Source organism: Aspergillus pseudoviridinutans (assembly GCF_018340605.1).
Source record: "Aspergillus pseudoviridinutans IFM 55266 DNA, scaffold_5, whole genome shotgun sequence".
In the NCBI taxonomy this organism is placed as follows: domain Eukaryota; kingdom Fungi; phylum Ascomycota; class Eurotiomycetes; order Eurotiales; family Aspergillaceae; genus Aspergillus; species Aspergillus pseudoviridinutans.
The window spans coordinates 3,091,819-3,107,814 of record NW_025091285.1 but is presented as its reverse complement, the minus strand read 5'-3'; the positions used below and the strand labels follow the sequence as shown (position 1 = coordinate 3,107,814).

The following is a 15,996-nucleotide window of genomic DNA, read 5'->3' as shown; positions in this document are numbered from 1 at the left end:
TCTTAACCCGCGCAACGTGCACCCAACCAACACCAGTGAAGTTGACCTGATTCATCTCGACCTGGGTTTCCAATGTGCATAACGAGGGTCATGTTTCCCCAATACTTTTTAGATGCGTAACGCAGCCTGTGCTTTCAACTATGTGAATTTACTCATGAGTGTTTCTGGCACTTCGGTTGGAGTACGGTTCAGCATATAGAGCTCCTTCAGTGCATCAAGAGCTCTGAAAGTGAGGCCCCATCGACGCTTATAGTATGTCTACTCGATATCGCCGTATGCCTCGGGCCTTCAGGATGTCCAATTGCGCATTCATTTGCAGTGTCGGAGGGTTTCTTGGCGATTCATGGAATATTCTCACAGTCAAAATGCATCATGCAATGCTCCAACTATTGTCTTGAACAGAAATGATGAGCCAGTGAACGACTCTGTCAGAATCTTCCCATGACGAAACGCATTTCGAGGGCAGCTGGAAAGTTGAGACGAGATGGTTATATACCACTTGGATCATGAGATGTGTATCCCGCTTGAGTTACCCCACTTCGTCACCAACTCGTTTATCAGCACTTTATTTGAATGTGTTCGCATCAATGAAAGGCCTTGAAAATTGCACGGTAATGGGTATTTAGAATCATGATGAACAAACGACATGAACGATCTTCAGATGATATCTCCTACTACAACCTCGGATCATATCACCGACGCGTGAGCACCACTGATCATCAAGCTCAGCTATGGTTCGATCGCGGGCTCATCTGGACATACGGCTTCAACCATGAAGAAGCGGTCCGTTGTTTCCAGAACTCCATTGCAATTGACCCCAAGTGTGCTATGTCTCACTGGGGTCTCGCTTACGCCCTTGGGCCGAACTACAACAAACCATGGGAGGTCTTCGATCAGCAGGAGCTCGAATCGACAGTTCAGCGCACTCGCAGGGCCGCAGAAGATGCAAAGGCCAATGCAAAAACAGCGTCGCCGGTAGAGGTGGATCTAATCGACGCCCTGCAGTATCGGTACCCGCATGACCGGCCGGCGGGGGGCTGCTCATCCTGGAACCAGAGCTACGCAGATGCCATGGAAGTGGTATACAAACAGCACCCGGATGACCTAGACGTCGCGGTGCTGTATGCAGATGCCTTGATGAATCTTACTCCGTGGGCGCTCTGGGATATAAAGACTGGGCAACCCGCGCCGAACGCGCGTACTCTAGACATAAAACGTGTCCTCGATCGTGCGCTGGCTCAGAAGGGAGGACTCTCTCATCCAGGTCTGCTGCATTTGTACATCCATTTGATGGAGATGTCAGGCTCCCCGGAGGCTGCATTGACGGCCGCCGACCACCTGCGGGGCCTGGTACCTGACGCAGGGCATTTGAATCATATGCCTACGCATTTGGACATTCTGTGTGGCGATTATCGCCGAGCAGTGGCCTCCAACTCGGAGGCTATCCGGGCGGACGAGAAGTTCCTCGCTCGTGCAGGCCCAGTCAACTTCTATACCCTCTATCGGTCTCATGATTATCATTTCCGCATCTACGCGGCCATGTTTGCCGGACAGTCGAGAGTGGCCTTGGACACGGCAGCAGAGCTGGAAGCCTCCATTCCTGAAGAACTCTTACGGATCGAGTCCCCCCCGATGGCTGACTGGCTCGAGGGATTCCTCGCTGTGAAGGTGCACGTGCTTATCCGATTCGGGCGCTGGGAGGATATCCTTGCTCTGGAATTGCCACAGGACCAGACTCTCTACTGCGTGACTACGGCAATGATCCACTACGCCAAAGGCGTAGCATATGCTGCTCTCGGGCAAGTGGACGAGGCAGACAAGGAGCGGGCAAGATTCAACAAGAGTCTCGACCGTGTCCCTCCCAGCCGGGTGCTATTCAACAACAACTGCCGTGATATTCTGGATATTGCGGATGCCATGCTGGACGGGGAGATCGAATACCGCCGCGGCAATATCGACGCTGCCTTCAAGCACCTGCAACGGTCCATCGCGCTGGACGATGGCCTCCCCTACGACGAGCCATGGGGCTGGATGCAGCCCACCCGGCATGCGTATGGTGCTCTCTTGCTCGAGCAGGGCCAAGTAGAGAAGGCCGCAGCAGTGTACAGTGCCGATCTGGGGATGGACGATACTCTGCCGCGGGCCCTGCAGCATCCGAACAATGTGTGGTCGTTACATGGGTATCACGAGTGTCTGACGAGGCTGGGACGGTCAGCAGAGGCACGGATCATCCAGCAGCAATTGAAACTCGCTGCAGCAACAGCAGACGTGCCGATTCGGTCTTCGTGCTTTTGCCGACAGGAGGGGTGCTGTACATAGTCAAGCACTCTTGTAGTCTAGCATCCGTCCATATTACTCTTCACTGAACAGCGTAATGATGAAATGATCGACCAATAATCGTCAAGATGTAGGTGTGTCTGTCGATCTGATATCCATTTCCAAGCAGCCACGTCAGAGTTATGACTGGCTGGAGTCCTGCAGGCTTCTTGGCATACGCAGTAACTTAGTTGATCATCAACATCATTCTGTGACCAGATTCTTAATGTATACATACCCAACGGACAAAGCCAGTCTTGTAGCGGACTCTTCCTGTACTATAAGTTACCACTGGTCTACTTGCGGGAAATGTATATTCCACCAATACCCCCGGTAGTTGCTAAGAAACATGAAGATCTAGAGTGATCGCCAGATCAACCTAGCTAGTGCTAAGAATAAATAAGTGCTGCAGATGCGGAAGATCCACATCCCAAAGAAGCAGGCTTGCCGAGGATGTTTTTCTCATTGTCGCATTAAGACTAATGTATTGGACCAAGCCGAGTATGACTTATAATGCTTGCTTCTGCAAAAGCGCAGTGACGCAGGTACACAGTGAATCCCCTGTTTGGTATTAAGAGTAATTTGATAAGCTGAAGCTCCTGGACCAATCTACTCTGTTCCTCGCGATCGCTAAAATAATCTCCGAGGATATCGTGAATGGCGAAAGAGAGTAAGATAATAGGACCTACCTGCCCCTTCTGGCAAACTGATTCTGATTACTGAATAGTAGAGACGGTCAATCTTAGCCAAACTACTCTATACCCCTCTAATTGTGATGATTTGGCAATTGGCAAACGATCCACAACACTCCACTCTCTGTGCAAAAGAAATGATGAAGATTTCCTCTTTTGATTTTTCCAGAAAAGTGGAGAAAAACTTCCGCCCACATGTCCGCTGTTCCGTTCCCATTGGCGAATGGCTCAGCGGATATCTAAGTTACTGCTCCTCCCGCTTCCCGAAGTGGAAATCCAGGTAAGCTCCACGGTGCATAAATTTCTGAAGCTTAGTCAAGAACTTGCCTCATGGCATAACATTTAAGGATGAGGTGTCTTTCACATTGAACCAGAACGGGCTATTTCATCCCCGGTGAATAACACAACATGCCACCCTCCCTCTCCAATGATGTCCTACTGCTAATCGGGGAGTTCCTGGAGGATCATCAAGACCGCTATAATCTTCTCTTCGTGTGTCGTCATTTTCATGAGCTGTTCCGTCGACTCGTATACCGATATGCAGCGCTGAAGGACTGCAGCCAGACGCGCTCATTTCTGAGGGCCGCTTTGCGACACCCCGAGCTGGCTCGGGCCGTTCGCGCTTTGGATTTGAGTGGGTGGCGGACCCGATCTGAGTCTTACGAAAGCACCAGTGTGGCTGCAGAGGAGATGGAAGTGTTTCGCAATTGGGCTCAAGAAATCAGTCACTCAGACGAGGAGTACGTCCAGTGGGAGCAGGATCTGCAGCAGGATGTCGACGAGGCCTGGATCGCCCTTCTCCTGCCGCTGGTGAGGAACGTACAGCAGCTACGGTTGGTATATCCAAAGGAGAACAGGTATCTCGACCGCATGATGCAGCGGGCCGTTCAGCGAGAGAAGCCGTTCGACTCGCAGCCTGCCTTCCGTGCTCTACGAGACGTGTCCTTGGGTCATCTGAACGACACCCTGGACAGCAAAGGCACCTACGCCCCCTCTCAGGTGCTCCCATTCTTCCAGCTACCATCGATGCGCGCCGTCACAGTCGATTCAGTCATTGAATCGACGTCGACGGACGAGCAGCCGCAACCAGAGCCATCGGTCTCATCGGTATCTGAAATTGTCTTGAACTCCAGCAGCGGCGCCAAGGGCATGACTAGCATTATCGCCGCTTGCTCCGCCCTTCGGTCGTTCAAATACCAGCACTCAGACGGCCATTTGCTTGCCGAGGGTTACCAGCCGGCTGCCTTCTACCGCTCGCTGTCCGCTAGCAAAGACACTCTGCACACTCTCTGGCTGGACAGCTGTGGGGTGCATCTCCCCTTCACCATTGCGGGTGCTAACGAGACGCACGACGAGTGGTTCGGGTCGCTGGCCGATTTCACGAATCTGAAGGATGTGCGGATCCGGTTGCCGAATCTTTTGGATATCCGGTACCAGGCTGAGCCGACGGTTCCGCTGACGGAGGTCTTGCCGGCTGGAGTGGAGTCGTTGTATGTGGAAGGATGCAAGGAGAATTCGCTGGCGATGTTGGTAAAGCAGTTGGGAACGCTGCTTAGCGCTTCCCGCAGTGGCGGTGCTGACGGTAAAAGCGGACAGTCACCTGGCTTCAAGGGCTTGAAAAAGCTGGAGATCGAGGGAATGTTTCACGATGAGGAGGATTACGAGGATTCCGGATACGAGGGTTCTGCGGCTGGTGAAAAGGTCATCAAGGCGCGGGTTTATGAGATGGTGGGACCCTTGCGCCGGGCTTGTGAGCTGGCCGGAGTGGGCTTGTTCGTTCGAGACCGTGTGTGCCCGGAGACTATGAAATGACTGATATGACATTGTGATTGATGATACCCTGGCTAGACATAGATGATAGACAGATAGACGAATAGACAGATTTCCCTTGCAAATACTTCAAGACGAGCCGTGATTTCCTCATCCAGACATGAGTTCAATTTAGATGTACTGTAACCAAGGAATAAAGCGAAGTCTGCCTGGTCGATTACCACCAGGATGCGTCGTTCGGATCTCGATCGCGTGTAGATGCAAGGGCATATCGCCATCCACGCAAGGAGGACCTAATCCCCTCTAGAACACTGGCTGGAGATGTGATGTTTCATCTTGAGGTTTCTTCACAGTGGGCAAATGAATGGTTGCACTGCATCTCTGACTGATGTTACCTACTTATCTATTTCACGTCTGGAGATATAAAGCAAGAACGGAGGCCATGGCAGCCATAGCAAAGGGAGCAGCATTTGCGACTTGATGCCCAGTCGTACCGGATAATAGCAAGATGTCACCTGATACATCCGACCTTGACCTCGAAACGCGGCCGGCGGTACCGCTCAATCGAGGCGAAACGTACAAAGAGCAACCCGAAACTGCAGGTGGAGAGCCATTCGGAGACGAAGAAGGTGCAGAGGTCAGGTACCGAACGTTGGAGTGGTGGTTTGTCAGCCCCGGTTCGGCAGAAAGCGAACGAAGTCTGATGGACGTGACATTTTAACAGGAGATGCGCGATCGGTTTGCAGCCTCTGCTGTCAGCCTCTTCTTGGACTAACACCGGTGGCTAGTTATGCTCGCCGGGGGAACATCACTAGGCATTCTATCGCTTCCCTCCGCTGTGGCGACACTGGGAATCGTCCCGTCCGTCTTCCGTCTCCGTTTATGAGAGACAATTCACTAATTGTGCATTGGCAATAGAGGCGTGATACTCATCGTTGGCATTGCTATCCTCACCATTTACACCGGCCATGTAATGGGGCAATTCAAGCAGCGGTACTTGAGGGTGCATAGTATTGGCGATGCCGGCGAGGTACTCTTTGGCTGGATTGGGCGCGAGGTCCTGGGGACGGGGCTGCTGCTCTGCCTGGTGTTTGTGATGGGAGGGCACATTCTCACTTTTACTGTCATGATGAACACACTGACGGATCATGGCACATGCAGTATTGTTTTCGGGGTGGTGGGGTTGCTGATTTCGCTTATATTGAGCTTGCCGCGGACGTTCAAGAGGATGACATGGTTGTCAGTTACTTGTAAGATTCGTCATATGAGGAGTGAAGAGAGTTGTTGCTGACCGATTGACCGCAGCGTTTGCCAGTATCGTTGCGGCAGTTTTGGTCACGATGATTGCGCTTGGTGTCCAGCCGCCGCGGAATGCAAAGGTTGAGGTGACTAGGTCGACTAGTCTGTACAGAGCGTTTCTTGCAGTCACAGATATCGTGTTCGCTTATGGTAAGCCTCTATTCATCGACTGCAGCTGGACCATTGACCAATAACGGCAGCTGCCCATCCAGCATTTTTTGGCTTCATTTCCGAGATGAAAACTCCCACCGACTGGCCAAAGACGCTGTGTCTTGTTGAAATTATCAACACGACCTTGTACACAGTCACCGGGGTGGTTATCTACCGGTTTGCTGGTCAGAACGTTGCGTCACCGGCACTGGGCTCATCCAGCCCATTGATGGCGAAGGTTGCGTATGGAATTGCAATTCCGACGGTACGAACAGTGTAGGACGATAGAATTTGATCTACTGGAAACTGACGTAGTAGATTCTGATTGCCGGAGTGATTAATGGACACATCGCCTGCAAGTACATTTATGTGCGTCTGTTCCGGGGTACCGAGCATATGCACCGGCGCAGTCTGTTCTCAACAGGCACTTGGGTGGCAATCTTGGTGGTACTGTGGACGACAGCTTGGGTCATTGCAGAAGCAGTTTCTCAGTTCAATAACCTGCTGAGCCTGGTTGTAGGTTGCCCATGTCTGAGTGATTGCATGGCTAACAATACCACAGACGTCGCTGTTCTGCAGTTGGTTCTCGTGTGCGTATCCTTTTGAGAACAGAAAAGGCTGCCTTGCTAATTACGTAGATGGACTATGTGGTGCCCTTTGGCTCTTCATCAACAAGGGTCTTTGGTTCTCGTCGCCGAGGAAAATATTCTTGACCATTGTCAATTTCATCCTGCTTGGAATGGGAGGATGTCTGGTAAGTAGTCTTCACATTCTCGCATCTTGGTACTGATGGGTCAGTGTGGCCTTGGGCTGTATGTGTCTGGCCGAGCAATCAGCGAAGAGTCAGCTGGTGGCAGTTTCTCCTGCGCCAGTAATGCACAGAGGCCGGAAACATTTGATTAGGTGGACGGCTGGACAATTGAAAGGCAATGATCAAATTGTTGTCTTTGGTTTGACATGGCACATACACCAAACCGATGAAAGAAATTATAGTTTGGCGGGTGAAGACTCCACGTCGAACTCTGTTGTGCAAAGCAAGAACGTATCTCGAAGAGCCTGGACGGTATTAGCCTGAGGGAGATTTTAAAAGAAAAGATGCAACGCACAGACAAGCGATACTTCTCATTAATCGCCTGATAGTCCTCTCCAGCCAGCATATCGCAGAAATGCCTGATAGACGGGTAATGCACCAGCGAAATTTCGTTCCACCAGTCTGTCTCTAGTCGGTCCACGCTTCCCCGCGAGTCGACCTGGGCGGTCGAAGCGGGTCTGATCACATTCCCTACGAGCTTGGCGTTCCCGCCGCGCTTACTGGCGACAGGGATGAAAGCCTGTCCGTATTGGTAGTAGCTCTTTTTCCCTTTGGGATGGTGGAAATGCAGCAGATTCAGCATAGTGACCGGACCATCGTGTGTACGCGTGAGTGTGTCCATAAAGGCGAGTAGATCTGGTGAGAGTTCCAGATTCTTTGAGGAGGACTTCTGGCGGGCATTAGCCAGGGAGCCCGTTAGAGGGATGGAGGAGGCGCCTCGTTTGAGAGATTTGTCGCGGTCATCGTAGTTGGATAGAAGCTTTGAAGGGATGCCGACGGCGAGACGGTACTCTTGTTGCACGAGGGGTTGTAGGTTAGGCGGAAGTGATTCAAGGGCTGCTTCTTTGGCTACCGAGGACGGTTGCAGGAGAACAAGAAGGTCCCATTTTGTGGTCGTCAGCAGATTGGAATCAATGAGGGTGGGAGAAATAACGACGTGTCGTGGACGAGAGGCGAGAATGACCTTGACGGCGGAGGATTGGCGGAGCTGGCGAAGGAAAGACTCGGCGGTGGTGGAGGGAGCAAGAGCAAGGAGATGCAGAGTGAGACCTGGCATATTGATGAATCGTGCTGTTGATATTGAAATTTGAATCTTATATGTGATATTGGCTATTATCAATTTGTTGCTTTTATCTCATCTCAGTCTTCTCAGACAACCGAGGTTGATTACATCAAGAGAGTGCGGGGAATTTCCCGAGGGCCATTCTGATAGCTGAGGCCGTGAGGTCAGCAATGACAATCGTCTAGATAGTACATAGAAACAGCTTATATGACGGATATTCATATATATCTATCATGGCGGTACAGCACTGAGAAATTGAGTATCTCAAGTCTATAAGGAAAAAAGACTGTGCCTGACTACGGAGTAAACTCGGCTCCCATCGCAGTCATACCAGCAATCAGCATCAGTCCTCTAAGTTCAATAATGGAGGATCCTCTCTTGGCAGTTACGACTTTGGTCAAAGTTTAAGAGGATTATATTCAATAGTTCATGTCAATTATCAATCATCGTCAATCCAAATACGCACGCTCGCTTGTAGCTAGTAATTACGTACGGGGCCTCTCTAGCGATCTAAGCTATGGACTAAGGAAGCCAAAACGGATTTAAGGTTGGATCCTTTAGGATAACAGACTTGACGGGAAACCAGTGCGAACACATGGTGCAAACTCTGAATATAATTCAGTAACGTCGAAGGATTAACTTCTTGGGCTTCGAGAGCCCAAATGCCGAACTGTCATGAATCCCGAATATATCCCGTTGACCGGGATGAAGCGAAACTACGAGTATGTCGTATATGGCAACAGATCAACAAGCAGATCGAAATAAACCGGGGTTTGTTCATATCATATTGTTATTGAAGAATCGGCGAAACTATTGGAAACACTGAAATGTTTCAGTCGTCTGCAGCAGACAGTCCCATTCCAAGCATTTCAGATCAAGTCCAAACTGCATGTTTATTAAGTAATAAATTTTGTCAAGACGGATGGCGTTTAACTTTGTTAGATCCGGATGTTTTCCCCTGAAGAGCTTCCCCTGCTGCGGCTCTCAACGGAGGGTTTCTACACAGACCAATCGACATCCACACAGGAACTGCTGGTCAAGACTTGAGGGCTCGCCTCCGACATCTGTGGTTTGGCATCAATCCCCACCAGAGACGCGTTCATTCGTGGCTGGCTTCCAAGGCCTCGATCTGCAATATACCAACTGGGTAAGGAACCACACGAGGGGGATTGGATCCCACATGGTCCGTTTCTAACCAAGTCCAGATTGGCCAAGCCACACTGAGGCGAGTTTGATCACTGCTAATGTTGTTGATTATCCAGATCTCGATGTCTCAGAATCGATGGCCAAACAGGAGGCTTACTGAGCTCTACGCAGCACTTCGTATCGTGTGGTGAATCCATAGTGTGTGTGCACATCGACCCTAGTACGGAGAACGGAGTCCTCCGTACCATAAAACCGCCAAAGCCTGGGCCTCTGGCAGAGACGGATGGCATCCGTGGCACGCCGGACGACTCGCAAAGAATAAACTCTGGCTAATCAGAATAGGACTTTCTCACTGCCGATTATCTACGAGTTATCTTTTTTTATTAATGACTCGCTTCGCTCTCTGTGCCATGCTTTGTCTGACCTGACTCTCTTCAAACCGGTCGTCACCCATGTCTCCGCATCACCATGCTCAACGGTCGCAGTGAGGCGATTGTTACCGCCACCTCTGTCTTTCTGGCACTGTCGCTGGTCACCGTAGGCCTGCGATGTTTCGTTCGCGCGCGTATAGTGCGCGCTTTTGGCCTGGATGACTGGACAATGGTCGCCGCCATGGTAGGCCTTTCTCACTACACTTGATTTCGTCGAGCAGGAACTGACGAGTAAGGCCCTCAACCTAGGATTTGCCATTTGCACTCTCGTTGGTTGCTCCTATGGGATGGGCCAGAAGACGGAGGACATTCTATTGCACCCGGGCTATTACCGTCGGGCTCTACTGGTATGATTCATCCTATGTCGAAAGGGCAACCACATATGCTAACGGTACAAGTGCTGGTGGCTCGGTCAAGTCTTCTATATCATCACCTGCGTCGTCGCCAAAATGTCCATCATCATCTCCCTCCTGCGCATCACCATTGACCGAGCGCACATTCTCATCCTCTACGCCGCCATGGGCCTGACCCTGGCTGTGGGTCTTCTCTTCTTCTTTTTCACCATCTTCGAATGTAAACCGGTCGACTACTTCTGGAACCGATTCACCAAGCCGGGGTCGTGCATCGATACGGATATTCTCATTGCCATTGCGTATACCTACAGCGTGGGTGCGGCCGTTGCCGATTTCACGATTGGAATATTGCCCATATTCATCATCTGGTCGCTGCGGATGAACGCCCGGACGAAGATGGCCATTGCAGGGATTTTGGGGATCGGATGCATTGCCAGCGCGGCAGTCATTGTTCGAATTCCGTTTATTCACAGTTACAAGGATCCAGATTTTTTCTATGCAACCTACCAAGTGAGCGACATCACTCCCCGAGGATGGCCAACCAAAAGCTGACTTTATAGATCTCAATCTGGAGTAACGTCGAGGCCGGACTGGGCATCACGGCAGGTTCGCTGACGACCCTGCGTCCTCTGGTTCGCTTCCTTCGTGATGGCTCTTCGGCCTCACGAAGTCATCAACGACAACCAAGCTCGTTTCCGCTATCTAGCAACATGCCTAAGGGGATCTCGCGCCGGTCGAAACCCGAGGAAGGGGGCGAAGACTCACGTCGACTGTGGACGGGAATGGCGACCGACGAGTATCAGGGCGTCACAACCACGGTTATTACAGGGACCCATCCCACAAAGCGGGGAGAAAGCGAGGAGAGCCTAACCGGTTGATTCATATACTGTATTATATACTTAATAGACTACTGGGTTACATAACAGCAACCGACGTTTTCATCATAGGTTCCACCATTCCACTGTTCCGTTACCCCAACGTTGGTACGGTACCTCTCTACGTCTCCAACTCAATTCGATTCTTGGTAAGGATCACGCTTACTTTATGTCATCAACTATCCAGCAGCTAGCGAATGGTGGGGGTAAGTACATCGTATTGCATCCTGGATAGCGCTTAGGAAGGATTGACTAATGGTTAGCAAACCTTACAGAGCAATTAGATGCATCAGAACAACAGAGGACCCATTAGAAAGACTTTCATCATGCTTTGCTGATGCTTTACTGATTACTGATGCTGATGTTTCTCTGAGGGGCAGCGACCGTCTAGGCTGCTACGAAGGTCCTCTTGCAATCCCTGTTAGCCACGTCATGACATCATCGATGCCATCACTTGCCCGCTGGTTCCGGGGTATATAACCACCCCTCTTTTCTGCATTTTCTGTTAGTTACAATCACAATTATCTGAAGATCTATCAAGTTTATACTATACTACCGTCAAAATGCCCATTCCCGTCCCCACCGCCTCCTCCCTCCTCGACCTCCTCAGCCTCAAGGGCAAAACCGTGGTGGTGACCGGCGCGTCCGGCCCCCGCGGCATGGGCATCGAAGCCGCACGCGGCTGCGCCGAAATGGGCGCCAACATCGCCCTCACATACTCCTCCCGCCCCGAAGGCGGCGAGAAGAACGCAGCGGAGATCGCCAAAACCTACGGCGTCAAGGCCAAGGCCTACAAGTGCAACGTGGGCGATTGGGAGAGCGTACAGAAGCTGGTCAAGGACGTCCTCGCAGAGTTCGGACAGATCGACGCCTTCATCGCGAATGCCGGGCGCACCGCCAGCGCGGGGATCCTAGACGGGTCCGTACAGGACTGGACGGAGGTGATTCAGACCGATCTGACGGGCACGTTCTACTGCGCCAAGGCTGTCGGCCCGCACTTCAAGGAGCGCGGCAAGGGCAGCTTCGTCATCACGAGCAGCATGTCCGGCCACATTGCGAACTTCCCGCAGGAGCAGACGAGCTACAATGTTGCCAAGGCCGGGTGCATTCATTTTGCCAAGTCGCTGGCGAACGAGTGGAGAGATTTTGCGCGCGTGAACAGTATCTCGCCGGGTTACATCGATACCGGCTTGTCGGATTTCGTGGACAAGAAGACACAGGATCTGTGGCTGAGTATGATCCCCATGGGCCGCAACGGAGACGCGAAGGAGCTCAAGGGCGCGTACGTGTATCTGTGCAGCGATGCCAGCTCCTACATGACCGGGACGGACCTGCTCATTGACGGGGGATACTGCATTCGTTGATAGCCTCAATATCCACCTTCCAATCCAATTCAATTCCACTATATATAAGACACCTATGCTACGCTTCGCTCCGCTCACAATCAATAAGCAGAAGGCCCAGCCACATCCGTAGTCACCTTCCCACTCTCCACATAAACCCCCGACCAGAACCAATCCTCGGCAGGCGCGTTGGCCCCATTATCCAGCCTCAGCTCTCCGACATGCCAATCCTGGGAATCGGTGAACGTATTCGCACCCACGTTCTCCACGATCTTCTTCAGCGCCTCCGCACCAGTGGACGCCCACAGGCCCACCGTCTTCGCGTCAAAGTCGATATCGTACGCAAAGTTGTACCATGTCCCGGCCACTAGAGGAGTCGACCACTTCGTCTGCCCGCCCACCATCCACCGCAGCGTATTATCGTCGGCGGTGCCGCTGAGCCGTCCGTACTTGAGTTCCGTGAAGTGGTTCTACTCATTATCTCATCAGCCTCTCACACAATTAGACAGCTGGGTGCGGGGAGTGAGGAGGGTACCTCAAAAAATGCAATCTGATGCTCAAGGCTCGGATCCGGGGCGTTGATCTCGCGCGTCGACACCGAGAAATGGTAGTACAGGTGTCCCTGGCCCAGGTTGGTGGTTGTCTGGGCCCTCTGGGGGATGATCTCGCTGCGCATCATTGTTTGGTTGTGCCATGAGGAGGTGTTGTCCTTTCCTCGTCAGTTTCTCTTAGATACAGAARGGGGAKGGGGGATGGGGGATGGGGGCCTACGATGGTGATTCTGATGCCCTGGGCATCAACCTTGGAGGCCGGGTTCTTGAAGTCGGGCGAGAGGCCCAAGTAGTGAGGTGTGGGCTGCGAGCCGTGGATGTACCATTGGTACGGGGGGATTTGGTTGGACCAGGACCCTACATCCATTGTCAGTATGATTCTAGAGTGGATGTGAAGAAGATAGAAGGGTACATTTGTCAAAGTGGTCGACGGTAAAGTTGGCGTCGAAGAAGCCGCTCCAGAGCACGTCGCAGCGGACGAGGGGGAGGAACAACAGCCAGGATTTCATCTTGTCCATTTGATACGATGTAGCGTTGATTCAATTCAAGGTTATCTGCTCGGTTGACAGGATGTCTGCGATGCCTGCCATCTGCTTTATATACAAGAGTGTCTCATGCTGAAACGGCTAAATTGACGCCAATGTCGATTATGTTCAGGTGTTTCATCAAAATCCTTCAGAATTCAAATAGAGTAAAATAAAGTAATCTAGAATGCCCTGCATCTGTCATACCGTTCGTCAATCATATTCATACCAGATGATCTGCGTCTTATATTCCCAATCAGATACGGGTTTAATACTATCGTCTGATCGATAATGTCCTGCATTTATCCAGCGGACCAGCGGTCCGACACTTGGCGAATCCCTCAGGATCAATCCAATCAACCCGCGACGGCCAAAAGCTGAAGGATCAGGCTTTGGTTAATTTGTCGTCCCCCGAGTCCGTCGCGACATCAACCACCTCGGCAAAATGCATCCGGGGCAGGCTGCGTGCCACTCGGGGCGGGTCGAAGATGCTCTTCGACTGCATGAAGATCTCATCAATCTCCTCGAGGGTGCGGCCGTTGGTCTCAGGGAAGAAGAGGTAGACGGTCGGCACGATGGCTGCGTTGAGCACCGCGAAGATGATGTAGTACTGGTACCCGATGGAGTTGAAGCCGACGGGCGTCACCTGCGCCAGGAGGAAGTTGAAGGTCCACACGGCGGCTGTGGAGACGGCGCTGATGGCCGCGCGCAGCTGCAGGGGTGCGACCTCGGTGGCGTACAGGAAGGTCAGGCCCGAGTAGCCGACGGTGAAGATGAATTGGAAGACAAATAGGAAGATAACGGAGACGACCGTTGCACCTGTGTTGTCCGTCACCGAGGTGGTCCCCGCCAGGATCGCCATGGAGAGGGACATGGCCGCCGCACTCCACAGCATCAGGGGCCGCCGGCCCAGCCGGTCGATTGTGAAGAAAGCCAGAAACCCGCCCAGTGGCTGTGTCAGGCACATGGACCCCGCCAGGATGCGCGAGTTGACCGCGCTCATGCCCAGGTACTGCTCGAAGATGGTGGTTGCGTACATGCTGATCAGGTTGATCCCGCACATCTGCTGGAACATCTGCCCCCCTGCCGCGAGAAGGGTGCGATGGAACAGCCGCTGCTCGCCCATCGTGAGCATGCTCCTGAACGAGACATTGCCGCAGACGGACAGCGATAGTTCAATGTCACGAATGTCCGCGCTGATCGAGTCCGAGTTCGGCTCCACATCGGCCAGCGCGGCAAGAATCTCTCGGGCTTCCTGAATCCGGCCCTTTTTGACCAGCCACCGGGGCGATTCGGGAAAGATCACGATGAACACCATCACGATCAACAGCAAGACAATCTGAAAGGCGAGGGGAAACCGCCACGAGACCGAGTTGCCGGTGATGAAGTAGAAGCCAAAGTCGATCCAGAGGGCCAGGGAGACGCCAATGCCAATGAAGATGCCGTCAGTCACCACGTGGGCACCTCGTTTACTTGCTTTCGAGATCTCCGACTGCCACACAGGCACCGTTGCCAGGTATGCACCCGTCCCTAAACCCAGAACCAGCCGTGCCACGATGAACTGAGCAAAGTCGAATGCTGTGGCCATAAGGACTGCACCGACGATTGTCACGCCGGATGCAAGAAAGATAACCTTTCGACGACCCAGACGGTCACCTAGGTAAATGCATGACAGGGAGCCGAATATACCCCCGACGGTGAAAAGAGCCACGACGGTTCCTATAATCGTTAGGGCTTATTCCACGTTGAATACATTGGACATACCTTGAATGGTGGAGTTGTAATGCTGCTGAGCCCCCGTAGTATTCACCGTATCAATCTGGGGAAAGGTCCTGACGAATGATTCGAGCGTCAACAAGCCACCGGCCACGCTCAGGTTATATCCATAGGTGATAAAGGCTGGACACACAACTAGACAGATGATGGCCCGGCTCAAAGCAGAGCCACGGAGGCCAAAATAGGGCGCCATCTCAATAGTGCAGTATATGCAAGTACCGCAGGTATGTCAATGTCAACGACAAGCGGTTCTGAAACACAAACAGCTATAAGACTCTTCAATGCCCCGCTCTGATGGATCACACATTGCCAGAAATGTCAATTGCATTTATATACCAGATGTCCATTCTGTACGGTCATCGGCGGGCGCCGGGGGGGGGATACACCAAGTGGAGCAGGAATCCAGGATTCCCCAGAATTTCGCTTGGGGCTGTTGGCTGGCCGATCATCTGTGCTCACCTCTCTCGTTGCTTTCTAGTGCCATTTCCCCAGATGGAGGATGGGATGTCACATTCATTCTGAGGTTCTGCCCCGTCTTCCCCAGAGTTGAGTGGGACTAGAGTGGCCCTGCAGCACGGTTCAGAGAGCAGCCGCAAACTCACGAATCGTAGCATTCGAAGAGTAAGAGAAATTCCAACCGACAAAATGCCCAGAAGCGAATCGCAGATTGTCGGGACGGTCGATCCAATAAAGGTTGTTCCCCGCTTGTTAGTCCATTATTATAGTTGATTCTCCACTGTGCTGGTTCAGGCTCTTCCATCGGACCCGGCCGATCTGAGATTGCCTCGGCCAGATTGTACTTGACGGAATGGATGTCTGAAGCAGTCCTAAGCCATTGTGATGATAGTAATGATGATGTCGCTAGATGGAACAGCTGCAGCTGCTGGATGACAGAT

The 15,996-nt window shown here is 52.1% G+C and overlaps 8 protein-coding genes across 8 annotated transcripts; 5 read left to right on the top strand and 3 right to left on the bottom strand.

The window, feature by feature from the left end:
* Positions 1 to 630: 630 nt before the first annotated feature.
* Asppvi_008140 (TPR domain protein) lies at positions 631 to 2,319 on the top strand (the record flags this gene model as incomplete). The annotated part of the gene is made up of 1 exon (XM_043304021.1): positions 631 to 2,319. One exon carries the CDS (start codon positions 631 to 633, stop codon positions 2,317 to 2,319), a length of 1,689 nt encoding a protein of 562 aa, XP_043159956.1.
* A 1,097-nt stretch (positions 2,320 to 3,416) lies between these two features.
* Positions 3,417 to 4,820, top strand: Asppvi_008139 (uncharacterized protein; the record flags this gene model as incomplete). Its single annotated transcript, XM_043304020.1, has 1 exon — positions 3,417 to 4,820. One exon carries the CDS (start codon positions 3,417 to 3,419, stop codon positions 4,818 to 4,820), a length of 1,404 nt encoding a protein of 467 aa, XP_043159955.1.
* A 466-nt stretch (positions 4,821 to 5,286) lies between these two features.
* On the top strand, positions 5,287 to 7,130 carry Asppvi_008138 (putative neutral amino acid permease; the record flags this gene model as incomplete). Its single annotated transcript, XM_043304019.1, has 9 exons — positions 5,287 to 5,455; positions 5,567 to 5,639; positions 5,697 to 6,028; positions 6,084 to 6,227; positions 6,278 to 6,492; positions 6,546 to 6,743; positions 6,790 to 6,817; positions 6,866 to 6,981; positions 7,026 to 7,130. The coding sequence occupies 9 exons, from the start codon at positions 5,287 to 5,289 to the stop codon at positions 7,128 to 7,130; spliced, it is 1,380 nt and encodes a 459-aa protein (XP_043159954.1).
* An 84-nt stretch (positions 7,131 to 7,214) lies between these two features.
* On the bottom strand, positions 7,215 to 8,095 carry Asppvi_008137 (uncharacterized protein; the record flags this gene model as incomplete). The annotated part of the gene is made up of 2 exons (XM_043304018.1): positions 7,215 to 7,283; positions 7,334 to 8,095. The coding sequence occupies 2 exons, from the start codon at positions 8,093 to 8,095 to the stop codon at positions 7,215 to 7,217; spliced, it is 831 nt and encodes a 276-aa protein (XP_043159953.1).
* Positions 8,096 to 9,715: 1,620 nt separating this feature from the next.
* Positions 9,716 to 10,909, top strand: Asppvi_008136 (putative integral membrane protein; the record flags this gene model as incomplete). Its single annotated transcript, XM_043304017.1, has 4 exons — positions 9,716 to 9,862; positions 9,915 to 10,025; positions 10,077 to 10,541; positions 10,592 to 10,909. The coding sequence occupies 4 exons, from the start codon at positions 9,716 to 9,718 to the stop codon at positions 10,907 to 10,909; spliced, it is 1,041 nt and encodes a 346-aa protein (XP_043159952.1).
* A 560-nt stretch (positions 10,910 to 11,469) lies between these two features.
* Positions 11,470 to 12,270, top strand: Asppvi_008135 (SDR family oxidoreductase; the record flags this gene model as incomplete). Its single annotated transcript, XM_043304016.1, has 1 exon — positions 11,470 to 12,270. One exon carries the CDS (start codon positions 11,470 to 11,472, stop codon positions 12,268 to 12,270), a length of 801 nt encoding a protein of 266 aa, XP_043159951.1.
* Positions 12,271 to 12,350: 80 nt separating this feature from the next.
* Asppvi_008134 (glycoside hydrolase family 131 protein) lies at positions 12,351 to 13,309 on the bottom strand (the record flags this gene model as incomplete). Its single annotated transcript, XM_043304015.1, has 4 exons — positions 12,351 to 12,719; positions 12,785 to 12,958; positions 13,021 to 13,157; positions 13,213 to 13,309. 4 exons carry the CDS (start codon positions 13,307 to 13,309, stop codon positions 12,351 to 12,353), a joined length of 777 nt encoding a protein of 258 aa, XP_043159950.1.
* Positions 13,310 to 13,709: 400 nt separating this feature from the next.
* Asppvi_008133 (putative MFS sugar transporter) lies at positions 13,710 to 15,293 on the bottom strand (the record flags this gene model as incomplete). The annotated part of the gene is made up of 2 exons (XM_043304014.1): positions 13,710 to 15,043; positions 15,089 to 15,293. 2 exons carry the CDS (start codon positions 15,291 to 15,293, stop codon positions 13,710 to 13,712), a joined length of 1,539 nt encoding a protein of 512 aa, XP_043159949.1.
* Positions 15,294 to 15,996: the final 703 nt, after the last annotated feature.